At 38.0% G+C, this 17,033-nt stretch overlaps 1 protein-coding gene across 1 annotated transcript in view; it reads right to left on the bottom strand.

Moving 5' to 3' along the window:
• The window catches only part of crybg2 (crystallin beta-gamma domain containing 2), a 92,789-nt gene that overhangs the window by 5,812 nt on the left and 69,944 nt on the right, over positions 1 to 17,033 (bottom strand). The window contains exons 14-23 of the mRNA XM_087786136.1: positions 17,023 to 17,033; positions 14,475 to 14,632; positions 11,449 to 11,575; positions 11,346 to 11,378; positions 6,395 to 6,507; positions 4,440 to 4,569; positions 4,233 to 4,372; positions 4,049 to 4,172; positions 1,668 to 1,826; positions 1,448 to 1,607 (exon numbers count right to left, since the gene is read on the bottom strand). The exon at positions 17,023 to 17,033 is cut by the window's right edge and continues 116 nt beyond it. Of these exons, the coding sequence (XP_087642262.1) occupies positions 1,448 to 1,607; positions 1,668 to 1,826; positions 4,049 to 4,172; positions 4,233 to 4,372; positions 4,440 to 4,569; positions 6,395 to 6,507; positions 11,346 to 11,378; positions 11,449 to 11,575; positions 14,475 to 14,632; positions 17,023 to 17,033 (1,155 nt within the window). The remainder of the gene's footprint in view (positions 1 to 1,447; positions 1,608 to 1,667; positions 1,827 to 4,048; positions 4,173 to 4,232; positions 4,373 to 4,439; positions 4,570 to 6,394; positions 6,508 to 11,345; positions 11,379 to 11,448; positions 11,576 to 14,474; positions 14,633 to 17,022) is intronic.

Raw genomic sequence — 17,033 nt, 5'->3', positions numbered from 1 at the left:
TTAGCTTTGGTTTAGCTTCAGTTTAGCTTCAGTTTAGCTTCAGTTTAGTTTCAGTTTAGCTTCAGTTTAGCTTTAGTTTAGCTTTGGTTTAGCTTCAGTTAAGCTTCAGTTTAGCTTCAGTTTAGCGTCGGTTTAGCTTCAGTTTAGCTTCAGTTTAGCTTCAGTTTAGCTTCAGTTTAGCGTCAGTTTAGCTTCAGTTTAGCTTCAATTTAGCTTCAGTTTAGCGTCAGTTTAGTTTTAGTTAAGTTTCAGTTTAGCTTCAGTTTAGTTTCAGTTTAGCTTCAGTTTAGCTTTAGTTTAGCTTCAGTTTAGCGTCGGTTTAGCTTCAGTTTAGCTTCAATTTAGCTTCAGTTTAGCTTCAGTTAAGCTTCAGTTTAGCTTCAGTTTAGCTTCAGTTTAGCGTCGGTTTAGCTTCAGTTTAGCTTCAATTTAGCTTCAGTTTAGCTTCAGATTAGCTTCAGTTTAGCGTCAGTTTAGCTTCAGTTTAGCTTCAATATAGCTTCAGTTTAGCGTCAGTTTAGTTTTAGATAAGTTTCAGTTTAGCTTCAGTTTAGTGTCAGTTTAGTTTTAGTTAAGTGTCAGTTTAGCTTCAGTTTAGCTTCAGTTTAGCTTCAGTTTAGCGTCAGTTTAGTTTTAGTTAAGTTTCAGTTTAGCTTCAGTTTAGTTTCAGTTTAGCTTCAGTTTAGCTTTAGTTTAGCTTTAGTTTAGCTTCAGTTTAGCTTCAGTTTAGCGTCGGTTTAGCTTCAGTTTAGCTTCAGTTTAGCTTCAGTTTAGCGCCAGTTTAGCTTCAGTTTAGCTTCAATTTAGCTTCAGTTTAGCGTCAGTTTAGTTTTAGTTTAGCTTCAGTTTAGCTTTAGTTTAGCTTCAGTTTAGCTTCAGTTTAGCGTCGGTTTAGCTTCAGTTTAGCTTCAATTTAGCTTCAGTTTAGCTTCAGTTTAGCTTCAGTTTAGCGTCAGTTTAGCTTCAGTTTAGCTTCAATATAGCTCCAGTTTAGCGTTAGTTTAGTTTTAGTTAAGTTTCAGTTTAGCTTCAGTTTAGTTTCAGTTTAGTGTCAGTTTAGTTTTAGTTAAGTTTCAGTTTAGCGCCAGTTTAGTTTTAGTTAAGTTTCAGTTTAGCTTCAGTTTAGTTTCAGTTTAGCTTCAGTTTAGCTTTAGTTTAGCTTTAGTTTAGCTTCAGTTTAGCTTCAGTTTAGCGTCGGTTTAGCTTCAGTTTAGCTTCAATTTAGCTTCAGTTTAGCTTCAGTTAAGCTTCAGTTTAGCGTCAGTTTAGTTTTAGTTTAGATTCAGGAAAGTCTGGACCTCTGTGCTGCCCCCGCGACTGCATCCCGGAGGAACACAAAGACCATCTACGAGCGGCGTCAGAGGTGGGATGACAGTGCAACTAACACAGGTGAGCGAGCACGAGCCTGGACCCGAGCTCACCTTGGTTGGATGGAACAAACAAATACCTTTGACGTCCAGGACCATGCCGTGGAAGGTGAAGCTGACGATGCGTCCTTTCATCTGAGCCGTCCAGCTCTGCAGAGGCTGCCGGGTCTCGCTCCACAGAACCACCTTGGCTCCGGGCTCCATGTTGCCCATCACCTGCAGACTCATGTCCAGCGCCAGCTTGACCCGGGAGCACAAGAAGAGTGAGCGACCGGCTCGGACACGGACGGGCGGCGCTACCTTGCTCTTGATGAATCCGTTGTAGTAGAACCAGACGTCGCTCATGGGTTCCACCTCCGGCGAGACCACGACCCGACCGGACTTGGTGTCTCCGACTCCGCCCTGGACCGACATGTAGAGTCCAGTCTCCGTGTGCTTGACCCGGAAGAAGTGACGCCTCTGCAGGGAGTGATCGAGAAGAATCCAGACTAATGACTCATAAACATCGTGACATCGCTTCAGATCTTTGGTAAAATAGTTGTTTTGAAGCTTTGATTTTATTTGTACTACTGCTACTTCTAATTTTACTACTACTTCCACTACTAATACTACTGCTACTTCTTATTTTACTACTACTTCCACTACTAATACTACTGCTACTTCTAATTTTACTACTGCTTCCACTACTAATACTACTGCTACTTCTTATTTTACTACTACTTCCACTACTACTTCTAATTTTACTACTACTTCCACTACTAATACTACTGCTACTTCTAATTTTACTACTGCTTCCACTACTAATACTACTGCTACTTCTAATTTCACTACTGCTTCCACTACTAATACTACTGCTACTTCTAATTTTACTACTACTTCCACTACTACTTCTAATTTTACTACTACTTCCACTACTAATACTACTGCTACTTCTAATTTTACTACTGCTTCCACTACTAATACTACTGCTACTTCTAATTTTACTACTACTTCCACTACTACTTCTATGACTAATACTACTGCTACTTCTAATTTTACTACTGCTTCCACTACTAATACTACTGCTACTTCTAATTTTACTACTACTTCCACTACTACTTCTAATTGTACTACTACTTCCACTACTAATACTACTACTACTTCTAGTTGTACTACTACTTCCACTACTAATACTACTACTACTTCTAGTTGTACTACTACTTCCACTACTACTTCTAATTGTACTACTACTTCCACTACTAATACTACTACTACTTCTAATTTTACTACTACTTCCACTACTAATATTACTACTACTTTTAATTTTACTATTACTTCCAATACTAATATTACTACTACTCCTAATATTACTACTACTTCTACTACTAATATTACTACTACTTCTAATTTTACTACTAATTCCACTACTACTTCTAATTTTACTACTACTTCCACTACTACTTCTACTACTAATACTACTACTACTTCTAATTTTACTACTACTTCCACTACTACTTCTACTACTAATACTACTACTACTTCTAATTTTACTACTACTTCCACTACTAATACTACTACTACTTCTAATTTTACAACTACTCCTACTACTAATTTACTTACTTTATTATACATTTTTATTTTAATTATTCGGCAAAATCGAAACAAAATCAACAATTCAAAATAGAAAGGATTGAATAATATTCTTTTTAATACAATGCCAAAAAATTGTGTGAATGCTGGGAAGCGTTCATTGTGTGAACGCTGACCTAAACTTTGTGCCGCTTCTCTTCCCACAAATTTTATACGATGTGAACCGTTTAAACTTTTATCAGTTCAGCTCGTTTAAGAAATGCAGCCTTTGTTCTATCTTTCTTTTATCTCTTCCACTCTTTCCTTTATTCCTCTTTTTCTACCCCATTCATTTCAATGGATAAAATCTTTAACTCATGTTTCAACTCCTTCCACTTTGACCTACTACTTATACTTTTACTACTAATTCTACTACTACTTCTCATTTTAATACTAATTCCACTACTTCTTCCTCTACTAATACTACTACTACTTCTAATTGTACTACTAATTCCACTGCTACTTTACTTTTCTACTACTTCTAATTTTACTTCTAATTCCTCTTTTCTACTTTAACTACTAGGGTCAGCATTCACACTCTTTCTAGTTCAACATTTGAAATTCATTCAATATTCTGACGACTCGAATAAACAAACAATATCTTTGCCAGGATTACAATTATTAATAGTCCTTGTTATTGATCTTAAAAAACAATGAAATATATTGAATTAAACAACTATAGTTCATGTAACGTCAGTTACTAAGTCAACGGTTCGAGTCCCTCCTGGTTGTTTGGATCGTGGGAGGAAAACCGAGCACCAGGAGGACACGAGCACCAGGAGGACACGAGCGTCAGGAGGACACGAGCGTCAGGAGGACACGAGCCTCAGGAGAACACGAGCGTCAGGAGGACACGAGCGTCAGGAGGACACGAGCGTCAGGAGGACACGAACGTCAGGAGGACACGAGCGTCAGGAGGACACGAGCCTCAGGAGGACATGAGCGTCAGGAGGACACGAGCCTCAGGAGGACACGAGCGTCAGGAGGACACGAGCGTCAGGAGGACACGAGCGTCAGGAGGACACGAGCGTCAGGACTTTCAATAGAACATCTATGAACGTGAGAAGACTCACCATCTTGACAGGATACATGGAGCCGATGGTCTGCATGGAACTGAACTTGGGCCAGTTGGTGATCTCGATGGGTTCCAGGAGGAACTGGCGCCCCCTGTAGTTGTTGTGCTCACAGATCACCCAGCTGAGTACGAGAGGACGAGTCAGTCCGACGTCTCCGAACCACGTCCTGACGACGACTCACCAGCCGCTGTTGACTCGCACCGACAGCACATGGTTGCTGTAACCTTCTCCCACCATGCTGACCACCTCCGTGTCGGTGGTGATCTCTCGACCTTCCAGACACTCCAGGCCGAACAGGGAGATGGACGGGACCGAGAAGGTCTGCAGGGACACGACGGGCGTCGGCATCACCACGCGAAGACGCAAACATTAAGACTTCACGACTCACCATCGGCACCACTTTGACCGAGCGGGCGGTCTTCCCGGGCGGACAACCCATGCTGGTCAGGTTGGGATAGTCTCCCTCGGACAACACGTACATGTTTCCGGAGAAGCCTTTCTCCTCGTAGAGCACCCAGCTGCAACCAACATCGTCTTCAGGAACATTTATTCAAGCGTCGTCTGTGCTTTTCTTTGACAGTCAACCAGGTCCATCCATCGGAACCAAAGGAAACCATCTTGCCATTTCTGGAAGTTCTTGTTGAGCCTTTTTGCTACGTTGTTCTGACACTACTGTTGTCCTCGTCACACTTTGATACAGTTTGAACTTGTGGATTCATCCGGGATTATCCTTCGTTTACTTCGTTTTACTACATCTTAATCCTGCCTTTTCACTCCCTGTCTGCAAACCGTACTCCTTCTTTTCAAACTATATCACATTTTTTTGTTCGGTTTTTGCTACTTTTTGAAGAATAAGGTTAAACTAGAAAGAGTGTATTTCCAGGAAAAAACACAGTGTGAATGCTGACCCTGTTGTTCTGTGGAAGTAGTAGTGGAAGTAGAAGTATTAGAAAAATAAAAGTAGTAGTAGAATTAGTAGTAAAAGTATAAGCAGTAGTAGTTCTAGAAGTAGAAGTCGTAGTGGAAGTATTAGTGGAATTAGTTGTTAAAGTAGAAGACATGGAATGAGTAGTAAAATTAAAAGTAGTAGAAAAGTAAAAGTAGTAGTAGAATTAGTAGTAGATGTACTAGTGGAAGTAGTAGTGGAATGAGTAGTAAGAGTATAAGTAGTTTTAGTATTAGTAGTAGAAGTGGAAGTAGTAGTAAAAGGATTAGTTGTAGTAGTATTAGTAGAAGAAGTAGTAGTAGAAGCAGTAGTAGAAGTAGTAGTATAAGTATAAGTATTAGTAGTATAAGTATAAGTAGAAGTAGTATTAGTAGTAGTATTAGTAGTAGAAGTAGTAGTAGAAGTAGAAGTAGTATTAGTATAAGTATTAGTAGTAGAAGCAGTAGTAGAAGTAGTAGTAGAAATATAAGTTATAGTAGAACAGTAGTAAAAGTATAAGTAGGTCAAAGAGGAAGGAGTTGAAACATGGGTTAAAGATTTTCTCCATTGAAATGAATGGGGTAGAAAAAGAGGAATAAAAGAAAGAGTCGAAGAGATAAAAGAAAGATGGAACAAAGGCTGCATTTCGGAAACGAGCTGAATTTATAAAAGTTTATAAAACAGTTCAAATCGGAAAAAATGTGTAGGAGGAGAAACAGCACAAACTTTAGGTCAGCATTCACACAATGAACACTTCCCAGCATTTACACAATAAATAAGTAAAAATTTAAAGAAATACAGAAAATAAGGGAATATGTTGAGTTTTTATCCTCCCAACAAGAGATGTATTAACGGATGAAAATCATCTTAAACTTCTGTTCACAGTGACACAGGTGGTGTCAAGTCTTTAAATATCTTTCTTGTCAAGAAGCTTGAACATTAACATTTATATTTACTAAATATAATAAATAAATACAGCGAGATCAGCGTCTTCATTTACCTTCAACCAGATATTCTAGAAGGTTCATCCGGTGTTTCAAGTTTCTTAAGCTAAGCTGTCGTGTGGCCTGAGAGCAGCAGCAACATGTCGTCTGCATAGAGCCAGACCTTATGATCCTGGTCCAGGAACTAAGTCGTGAAACTTCACAAACGTGTCCCTCGTTCTTCTCTCCTGCGAATAAACCTCTAGAACTCTATAGAACCCTATAGAACTCTATAGAACTCTATAGAACTCTATAGAACCCTATAGAACCCTATAAAACTATATAGAACCCTATAGAACTCTATAGAACTCTATAGAACTGTATATAACTCTATAGAACTCTATAGAACCCTATAGAACTCTATAGAACTGTATAGAACTGTATAGAACCCTACAGAACCCTATAGAACCCCATATAAATCTATAGAACCCTCACCTTCCCGATGCTATTCGGCAGGACTTGGTGTGAAACTTCTCCAACACACAGTCCTCGCTGCGGTCGAAGATGTGACACAAGCCCTCGAAGTCCGGCTCTGAATACAGGATGATCTAGAATGGAGATAGAAAGATAGAATCATAAGATAGAATCATAAGATAGAATCATAAGATAGAATCATACGATATAATCATACGATATAATCATACGATAGAAAGATAGAATCATAAGATAGAATCATACGATAGAAAGATAGAATCATAAGATAGAATCATACGATAGAAAGATAGAATCATACGATAGAAAAGGTAGAATCATAAGATAGAAAGATAGAATCATAAGATAGAATCATAAGATAGAAAGATAGAATCATAAGATAGAAAGATAGAATCATAAGATAGAATCATACGATAGAAAGATAGAATCATAAGATAGAAAGATAGAATCATACGATAGAAAAGGTAGAATCATAAGATAGAAAGATAGAATCATAAGATAGAATCATAAGATAGAATCATAAGATAGAATCATAAGATAGAATCATAAGATAGAATCATAAGATGGAATCATAAGATGAAATCATAAGATAGAACGATAGAATCATACGATAGAATCATAAGATAGAATCATAAGATAGAATCATAAGATAGAATCATAAGATGGAATCATAAGATAGAAAGATAGAATCATAAGATAGAATCATAAGATAGAATCATAAGATGGAATCATAAGATAGAACGATAGAATCATACGATAGAATCATAAGATAGAAAGATATAATCATAAGAAAGAAAGATGGAATCATAAGATAGAATGATAAGATAGAATCATAAGATAGAATCATAAGATAGAATCATAAGATAGAATCATAAGATAGAATCATAAGAAAGAAAGATGGAATCATAAGAAAGAAAGATAGAATCATAAGATAGAATCATACGATAGAATCATAAGATAGAATCATAAGATAGAATCATAAGATGGAATCATAAGATAGAAAGATAGAATCATAAGATAGAATCATAAGATGGAATCATAAGATAGAACGATAGAATCATACAATAGAATCATAAGATAGAAAGATAGAATCATAAGATAGAATCATAAGATAGAATCATAAGATAGAATCATAAGATAGAATCACAAGATAGAATCATAAGAAAGAAAGATGGAATCATAAGAAAGAAAGATAGAATCATAAGATAAAAAGATAGAATCATAAGATAGAATCATAAGATAGAAAGATAGAATCATAAGATAGAATCATAAGGTAGAAAGATAGAATCATAAGGTAGAATCATAAGATAGAATCATAAGATAGAATCATAAGGTAGAAAGATAGAATCATAAGATAGAATCATAAGATAGAATCATAAGATAGAATCATAAGATAGAATCATAAGGTAGAAAGATAGAATCATAAGGTAGAAAGATAGAATCATAAGGTAGAAAGATAGAATCATAAGATAGAAAGATAGAATCATAAGATAGAATCATAAGATAGAATCATAAGGTAGAAAGATAGAATCATAAGATATAATCATAAGGTAGAATCATAAGGTAGAAAGATAGAATCATAAGATAGAAAGATAGAATCATAAGATAGAATCATAAGATAGAAAGATAGAATCATAAGATAGAATCATAAGATAGAATCATAAGGTAGAAAGATAGAATCATAAGGTAGAAAGATAGAATCATAAGGTAGAAAGATAGAATCATAAGATAGAATCATAAGATAGAATCATAAGGTAGAAAGATAGAATCATAAGGTAGAAAGATAGAATCATAAGATAGAAAGATAGAATCATAAGATAGAATCATAAGATAGAAAGATAGAATCATAAGATAGAATCATAAGATAGAATCATAAGGTAGAAAGATAGAATCATAAGGTAGAATCATAAGATAGAATCATAAGATAGAAAGATAGAATCATAAGATAGAATCATAAGATAGAAAGATAGAATCATAAGATAGAAAGATAGAATCATAAGATAGAATCATAAGATAGAAAGATAGAATCATAAGATAGAATCATAAGATAGAATCATAAGATAGAAAGATAGAATCATAAGATAGAAAGATAGAATCATAAGATAAAAAGATAGAATCATAAGATAGAAAGATAGAATCATAAGATAGAAAGATAGAATCATAAGATAGAATCATAAGATAGAATCATAAGGTAGAATCATAAGATAGAAAGATAGAATCATAAGATAGAATCATAAGATAGAATCATAAGGTAGAAAGATAGAATCATAAGGTAGAATCATAAGATAGAATCATAAGATAGAATCATAAGATAGAAAGATAGAATCATAAGATAGAAAGATAGAATCATAAGATAGAATCATAAGATAGAAAGATAGAATCATAAGATAGAATCATAAGATAGAAAGATAGAATCATAAGATAGAATCATAAGATAGAATCATAAGATAGAATCATAAGATAGAAAGATAGAATCATAAGATAGAAAGATAGAATCATAAGATAAAAAGATAGAATCATAAGATAGAAAGATAGAATCATAAGATAAAAAGATAGAATCATAAGATAAAAAGATAGAATCATAAGATAGAAAGATAGAATCATAAGATAGAAAGATAGAATCATAAGATAAAAAGATAGAATCATAAGACAGAACGATAGAATCATAAGATAGAAAGATAGAATCATAAGATAAAATGATAGAATCATAAGATAAAATGATAGAATCATAAGATAGAAAGATAGAATCATAAGATAGAAAGATAGAATCATAAGATAAAATGATAGAATCATAAGATAAAAAGATAGAATCATAAGATAGAAAGATAGAATCATAAGATAGAAAGATAGAATCAAAAGATAAAATGATAGAATCATAAGATAAAAAGATAGAATCATAAGATAGAAAGATAGAATCATAAGATAGAAAGATAGAATCATAAGATAAAAAGATAGAATCATAAGATAAAATGATAGAATCATAAGATAGAAAGATAGAATCATAAGATAGAAAGATAGAATCATAAGATAAAAAGATAGAATCATAAGATAGAAAGATAGAATCATAAGATAGAAAGATAGAATCATAAGATAAAAAGATAGAATCATAAGATAGAAAGATAGAATCATAAGATAGAAAGATAGAATCATAAGATAAAAAGATAGAATCATAAGATAGAAAGATAGAATCATAAGATAGAATCATAAGATAGAATCATAAGATAGAATCATAAGATAGAATCATAAGATAGAAAGATAGAATCATAAGATAGAATCATAAGATAGAATCATAAGATAGAAAGATAGAATCATAAGATAGAATCATAAGATAGAATCATAAGATAGAATCATAAGATAGAAAGATAGAATCATAAGATAGAAAGATAGAATCATAAGATAGAAAGATACAACTAGAAAAATGCATTTCCAGAAGAAAACACTGTGAATGCTGAACCTGCTGTGCTGTGGAATTAGTAGTAGAAAAGTAAAAGTAGTAGTGGAAGAAGTATTACATTTAGAATAAGTGGAATTAGTAGTTAAAGTAGAAGAAGTGAAATTAGTAGGAAAAACAGAAGTAGTAGAAAAATAAAAGTAGTAGTAGAATTAGTAGTAAAAGTAGAAGTAGTAGTAGTATTAGTTTTAGAAGTAGTAGTGGAATTAGTAATGGAAGTAGCAGTGGAAGTAGCAGTGGAAGTAGTAGTAGAAGTAGTAGTGGAAGTAGTAGTAGAAGTAGTAGTGGAAGTAGTAGTAGAAGTAGTAGTGGAAGTAGTAGTGGAAGTAGTAGTGGAAGTAGTAGTGGAAGTAGTAGTAGAAGTAGTAGTGGAAGTAGTAGTGGAAGTAGTAGTGGAAGTAGTAGTGGAAGTAGTAGTGGAAGTAGTAGTAGAAGTAGTAGTAGAAGTAGTAGTGGAAGTAGTAGTGGAAGTAGTAGTAGAAGTAGTAGTGGAAGTAGTAGTAGAAGTAGTAGTGGAAGTAGTAGTAGAAGTAGTAGTAGAAGTAGTAGTGGAAGTAGTAGTGGAAGTAGTAGTGGAAGTAGTAGTGGAAGTAGTAGTGGAAGTAGTAGTGGAAGTAGTAGTGGAAGTAGTAGTAGAAGTAGTAGTGGAAGTAGTAGTGGAAGTAGTAGTAGAAGTAGTAGTGGAAGTAGTAGTGGAAGTAGTAGTGGAAGTAGTAGTGGAAGTAGTAGTAGAAGTAGTAGTGGAAGTAGTAGTGGAAGTAGTAGTGGAAGTAGTAGTAGAAGTAGTAGTGGAAGTAGTAGTGGAAGTAGTAGTGGAAGTAGTAGTAGAAGTAGTAGTGGAAGTAGTAGTGGAAGTAGTAGTAGAAGTAGTAGTAGAAGTAGTAGTAGAAGTAGTAGTGGAAGTAGTAGTGGAAGTAGTAGTAGAAGTAGTAGTAGAAGTAGTAGTGGAAGTAGTAGTGGAAGTAGTAGTGGAAGTAGTAGTAGAAGTAGTAGTAGAAGTAGTAGTAGAAGTAGAGGGAAAGTATAAGTAGAAGGTCAAAGTGGAAGGAGTTGAAACATGGGTTGAAGATTTTCTCCATTGAAATGAATGGGGTAGAAAAAGAGGAATAAAGGAAAGAGTGGAAGAGATAAAAGAAAGATAGAACAAAGGCTGCATTTCGTAAACGAGCTGAACTGATAAAAGTTTAAACGGTTCAAATGGTTCCATGAAAGTTGTTGGACAAAGACTTTATATGTGAGTAAATATATCAGTTTCACATTCAAACTTTTTTAATCAAAATGTTTTAATACATAAATAAAAATAAAAAAAAGTTTAAAATTGTGAATGAATATTGTGGTCACACTGATATACTTCCATGAACAAAAAGGCTCAGCAGGTGGCGCTGTTTGTCTAAAAATGGCACAAAACTTTGAGAGCCTGAAGTTCCTCAACAGAAGATTATGAATTTATTCAAGTTTTCAACACAAACTAGAAGATAGTTCTGGGAGAGAAACTCTACTCACTTCGTTCCTGCTCTTGCTGACGTCCTGCGCCGCCTAAAAATACACGAAAACACCATTTTTAGAGCCTCAGAGTCGCCGCTTGTCCAGGCCTGGTGTTCCTCACCAGAAGAACGGGCTGCACGGAGCAGATGCGATTGTCCTGAGCTCCCCAGTCGGCGCAGTTGTTGTAGAAACCTTTCTCCAGAACGTACTGGTGACCCGAGAAGTCCACGTTGGAGTAGGCGATCCATCTGGAGGTCAAGTACGAGAGACACGTGAAGATACCGTGGACTTCAGGTCCATCAGAGGAGCAGGTGGAGAAGTTTAGAGTTTTGAAGACCAGAAGGTTTGTGAGTGAAGACCAGAAACAAGAGGGTTGAAGGCGATCCATCTGGAGGTCAAGCACGAGAGACACGTGAAGATACCGTGGACTTCAGGTCCATCAGAGGAGCAGCTCAGGTGGAGAAGAGTCTTGAAGACCAGAAGGTTTGTGAGTGAAGACCAGAAACAAGAAGGTTGAAGGCGATCCATCTGGAGGTCGCACAAGAACGAGAGACACGTGAAGATACCGGACTTCAGGTCCATCAGAGGAGCAGCTCAGGTGGAGAAGAGTCTTGAAGACCACAAGGTTTGTGAGTGAAGACCAGAAACAAGAGGGTTGAAGGCGATCCATCTGGAGGTCGCACAAGAACGAGAGACACGTGAAGATACCGGACTTCAGGTCCATCAGAGGAGCAGCTCAGGTGGAGAAGAGTCTTGAAGACCAGAAGGTTTGTGAGTGAAGACCAGAAACAAGAAGGTTGAAGGCGATCCATCTGGAGGTCGCACAAGAACGAGAGACACGTGAAGATACCGGACTTCAGGTCCATCAGAGGAGCAGCTCAGGTGGAGAAGAGTCTTGAAGACCACAAGGTTTGTGAGTGAAGACCAGAAACAAGAGGGTTGAAGGCGATCCATCTGGAGGTCGCACAAGAACGAGAGACACGTGAAGATACCGGACTTCAGGTCCATCAGAGGAGCAGCTCAGGTGGAGAAGAGTCTTGAAGACCAGAAGGTTTGTGAGTGAAGACCAAAAACAAGAGGGTTGAAGGCGATCCATCTGGAGGTCGCACAAGAACGAGAGACACATGAAGTTATCGTGGACTTCAGGTCCATCAGAGGAGCAGCTCAGGTGGAGAAGAGTCTTGAAGAGCAGAAGGTTTGTGAGTGAAGACCAGAAACAAGAGGGTTGAAGGCGATCCATCTGGAGGTCGCACAAGAACGAGAGACACGTGAAGATACCGGACTTCAGGTCCATCAGAGGAGCAGCTCAGGTGGAGAAGAGTCTTGAAGACCAGAAGGTTTGTGAGTGAAGACCAGAAACAAGAGGGTTGAAGGCGATCCATCTGGAGGTCGCACAAGAACGAGAGACACGTGAAGATACCGTGGACTTCAGGTCCATCAGAGGAGCAGGTGGAGAAGTTTAGAGTTTTGAAGACCAGAAGGTTTGTGAGTGAAGACCAGAAACAAGAGGGTTGAAGGCGATCCATCTGGAGGTCGCACAAGAACGAGAGACACGTGAAGATACCGGACTTCAGGTCCATCAGAGGAGCAGCTCAGGTGGAGAAGAGTCTTGAAGACCACAAGGTTTGTGAGTGAAGACCAGAAACAAGAGGGTTGAAGGCGATCCATCTGGAGGTCGCACAAGAACGAGAGACACGTGAAGATACCGGACTTCAGGTCCATCAGAGGAGCAGCTCAGGTGGAGAAGAGTCTTGAAGACCAGAAGGTTTGTGAGTGAAGACCAAAAACAAGAGGGTTGAAGGCGATCCATCTGGAGGTCGCACAAGAACGAGAGACACATGAAGTTATCGTGGACTTCAGGTCCATCAGAGGAGCAGCTCAGGTGGAGAAGAGTCTTGAAGACCAGAAGGTTTGTGAGTGAAGACCAGAAACAAGAAGGTTGAAGGCGATCCATCTGGAGGTCGCACAAGAACGAGAGACACATGAAGATACCGTGGACTTCAGGTCCATCAGAGGAGCAGCTCAGGTGGAGAAGTTTAGAGTTTGGAAGACCACAAGGTTTGTGAGTGAAGACCAGAAACAAGAGGGTTGAAGGCGATCCATCTGAAGGTCGCACAAGCAATAGAGACACGTGAAGATACCGTGGACTTCAGGTCCATCAGAGGAGCAGCTCAGGTGGAGAAGAGTCTTGAAGAGCAGAAGGTTTGTGAGTGAAGACCAGAAACAAGAGGGTTGAAGGCGATCCATCTGGAGGTCGCACAAGAACGAGAGACACGTGAAGTTATCGTGGACTTCAGGTCCATCAGAGGAGCAGGTGGAGAAGTTTAGAGTTTGGAAGAGCAGAAGGTTTGTGAGTGAAGACCAGGAACAAGAAGGTTGAAGGCGATCCATCTGGAGGTCGCACAAGAACGAAAGACACGTGAAGGTACCGGACTTCAGGTCCATCAGAGGAGCAGCTCAGGTGGAGAAGTTTAGAGTTTTGAAGACCAGAAGGTTTGTGAGTGAAGAACAGAAACAAGAGGGTTGAAGGCGATCCATCTGGAGGTCAAGCACGAGAGACACGTGAAGATACCGTGGACTTCAGGTCCATCAGAGGAGCAGGTGGAGAAGTTTAGAGTTTTGAAGACCAGAAGGTTTGTGAGTGAAGACCAGAAACAAGAGGGTTGAAGGCGATCCATCTGGAGGTCGCACAAGAACGAGAGACACATGAAGATACCATGGACTTCAGGTCCATCAGAGGAGCAACTCAGGTGGAGAAGAGTCTTGAAGACCAGAAGGTTTGTGAGTGAAGACCAGAAACAAGAAGGTTGAAGGCGATCCATCTGGAGGTCGCACAAGAACGAGAGACACATGAAGATACCGTGGACTTCAGGTCCATCAGAGGAGCAGGTGGAGAAGTTTAGAGTTTGGAAGAGCAGAAGGTTTGTGAGTGAAGACCAGAAACAAGAAGGTTGAAGGCGATCCATCTGGAGGTCGCACAAGAACGAGAGACACATGAAGATACCGTGGACTTCAGGTCCATCAGAGGAGCAGGTGGAGAAGTTTAGAGTTTGGAAGAGCAGAAGGTTTGTGACTGAAGACCAGAAGCAAGAGGGATGATGGAGGTGAGCGAGGCGAGGAAGAGGAGGAGGAGGCAGAAGGACTCACGCTCCACGCAACACCTCGATCGAGCGCGTCGACGTCTTGTATCCGAAGGGCTCGACGTCAGGAATGGCTTCCGTCACGTCGAAGGTCTTCTCTCCTTCCATCCCTTCGTCGTCCTCCTCCGGCTGCTCGAACATCACCATCAGCGGGTCCGTCAGGTCCTGGCGCCCCAGAGGAGGTGATCAAAGAGCAGGAGGAAAACCGGGGTACCCGGAGCAAACCGAGGCCGACGAGGCTTCGAGCCGGAGGCGAACCGACAACCTTCACAAATATGTTGGACTCCCAGTCGGGATCCAGCTCAGAACCTTGTTCCGACCTGCAGCCGAGGATCCGTCCCTGGAGACCAGATGTTTCCTCGCACGTCTGGACACGCGTCCCTCAACGGTTGCACTCGTGTACGAGACCAGAACCTTCTCCGTGTTTCCACAGGAACCGGCGACGGAATGATCGTTGGAAGGAGATTCTCCTGGTTTTTCTTTCTTATAAAGTCTCTTCAAGTGGTTTTATTCAGTCGTTGAAAAGTAGAATTTAATGAACATTGATTTGATTATCATGATAAATATATAAGAATTCTACCATCTTTTTATGCTTTATATTTTAAAAAGGTTGTAAGTAAGTAAGTAAGTAATATATATTTATATTGTGCATAAAATGAAATCATTTGATTATTTGTTTCTATTAACAATTAACATGCCTTCATTTTTTGCAATTAAACTCAAACAATTAAACACGATGTTAACATTTGACGGTAAAATTCACTTTTCTGTGAGTTTTTGAGACATTTGAACAGTTTAACTTTTCTATAGCGAGACACGAAAACAGTAAAACTTGTAATAATTTATTCAAGAGTTGATATTTTCAATGCTTTTATATTCATATATTATCTTTATGCTAATTATGATATGGTTTGTATCGGTTTTATGTACACAATAAATAAATAGCTTCTTGTATTAGCTATTAACATGTGAATATTCACAGCATTTGTTCATTTTTGTGTTGCAAATAAACTTCCAGGCCTCTAGGTGGCAGCAGTCGTTACGTCCTCCGCAGCTAAAGGAAGAATGATGACTGAGGACGAGAGGATACAGTGAGTCCAGCAGCTTTTAAAGCTGATGTTTGGACATATTTTGGTTTGAAAACAAATTAAAGTAGTTACGACTTCAAGAGTCATGTGGTCTGTAAATACTACAACACCAGAGTCAAGTACTGGACAATACTACACATATATACTTTTTACTATATTATCACAACACCAGAGTCAAGTACTGGACAATACTACACATCTATACTTGTTACTACACTATCACAACACCAGAGTCAAGTACTGGACAATACTACACATATATACTTGTTACTACACTATCACAACACCAGAGTAAAGTACTGGACAATACTACACATATATACTTGTTACTACACTATCACAACACCAGAGTCAAGTACTGGACAATACTACACATATATACTTGTTACTACACTATCACAACACCAGAGTCAAGTACTGGACAATACTACACATATATACTTGTTACTACACTATCACAACACCAGAGTCAAGTACTGGACAATACTACACATATATACTTGTTACTACACTATCACAACACCAGAGTCAAGTACTGGACAATACTACACATATATACTTGTTACTAAACTATCACAACACCAGAGTCAAGTACTGGACAATACTACACATATATACTTGTTACTACACTATCACAACACCAGAGTCAAGTACTGGACAATACTACACATCTATACTTGTTACTACACTATCACAACACCAGAGTCAAGTACTGGACAATACTACACATATATACTTGTTACTACACTATCACAACACCAGAGTAAAGTACTGGACAATACTACACATATATACTTGTTACTACACTATCACAACACCAGAGTCAAGTACTGGACAATACTACACATATATACTTGTTACTACACTATCACAACACCAGAGTCAAGTACTGGACAATACTACACATATATACTTGTTACTACACTATCACAACACCAGAGTCAAGTACTGGACAATACTACACATATATACTTGTTACTACACTATCACAACACCAGAGTCAAGTACTGGACAATACTACACATATATACTTGTTACTAAACTATCACAACACCAGAGTCAAGTACTGGACAATACTACACATATATACTTGTTACTACACTATCACAACACCAGAGTCAAGTACTGGACAATACTACACATATATACTTGTTACTAAACTATCACAACACCAGAGTCAAGTACTGGACAATACTACACATATATACTTGTTACTACACTATCACAACACCAGAGTCAAGTACTGGACAATACTACACATATATACTTGTTACTACACTATCACAACACCAGACTCAAGTACTGGACAATACTACACATATATACTTGTTACTACAGTATCACTACATCAATGTACACACACCTACTAGTGCTGAACCAGCAGTAAAGATCTCAGCCATCGTTCCAAATGTAGTTTCCAAACTAAAGCAGTCATACGTCAGCGATGAGACTTTGATTGACACTCACTGCTTGAACGA

This window comes from Callionymus lyra, chromosome 3 (genome assembly GCF_982586985.1).
Source record: "Callionymus lyra chromosome 3, fCalLyr1.hap1.1, whole genome shotgun sequence".
NCBI classification, from domain to species: Eukaryota; Metazoa; Chordata; class Actinopteri; order Syngnathiformes; family Callionymidae; genus Callionymus; species Callionymus lyra.
Note: the sequence above shows the minus strand (reverse complement) of the source record. Positions and strands in the feature narration are given on the sequence as shown.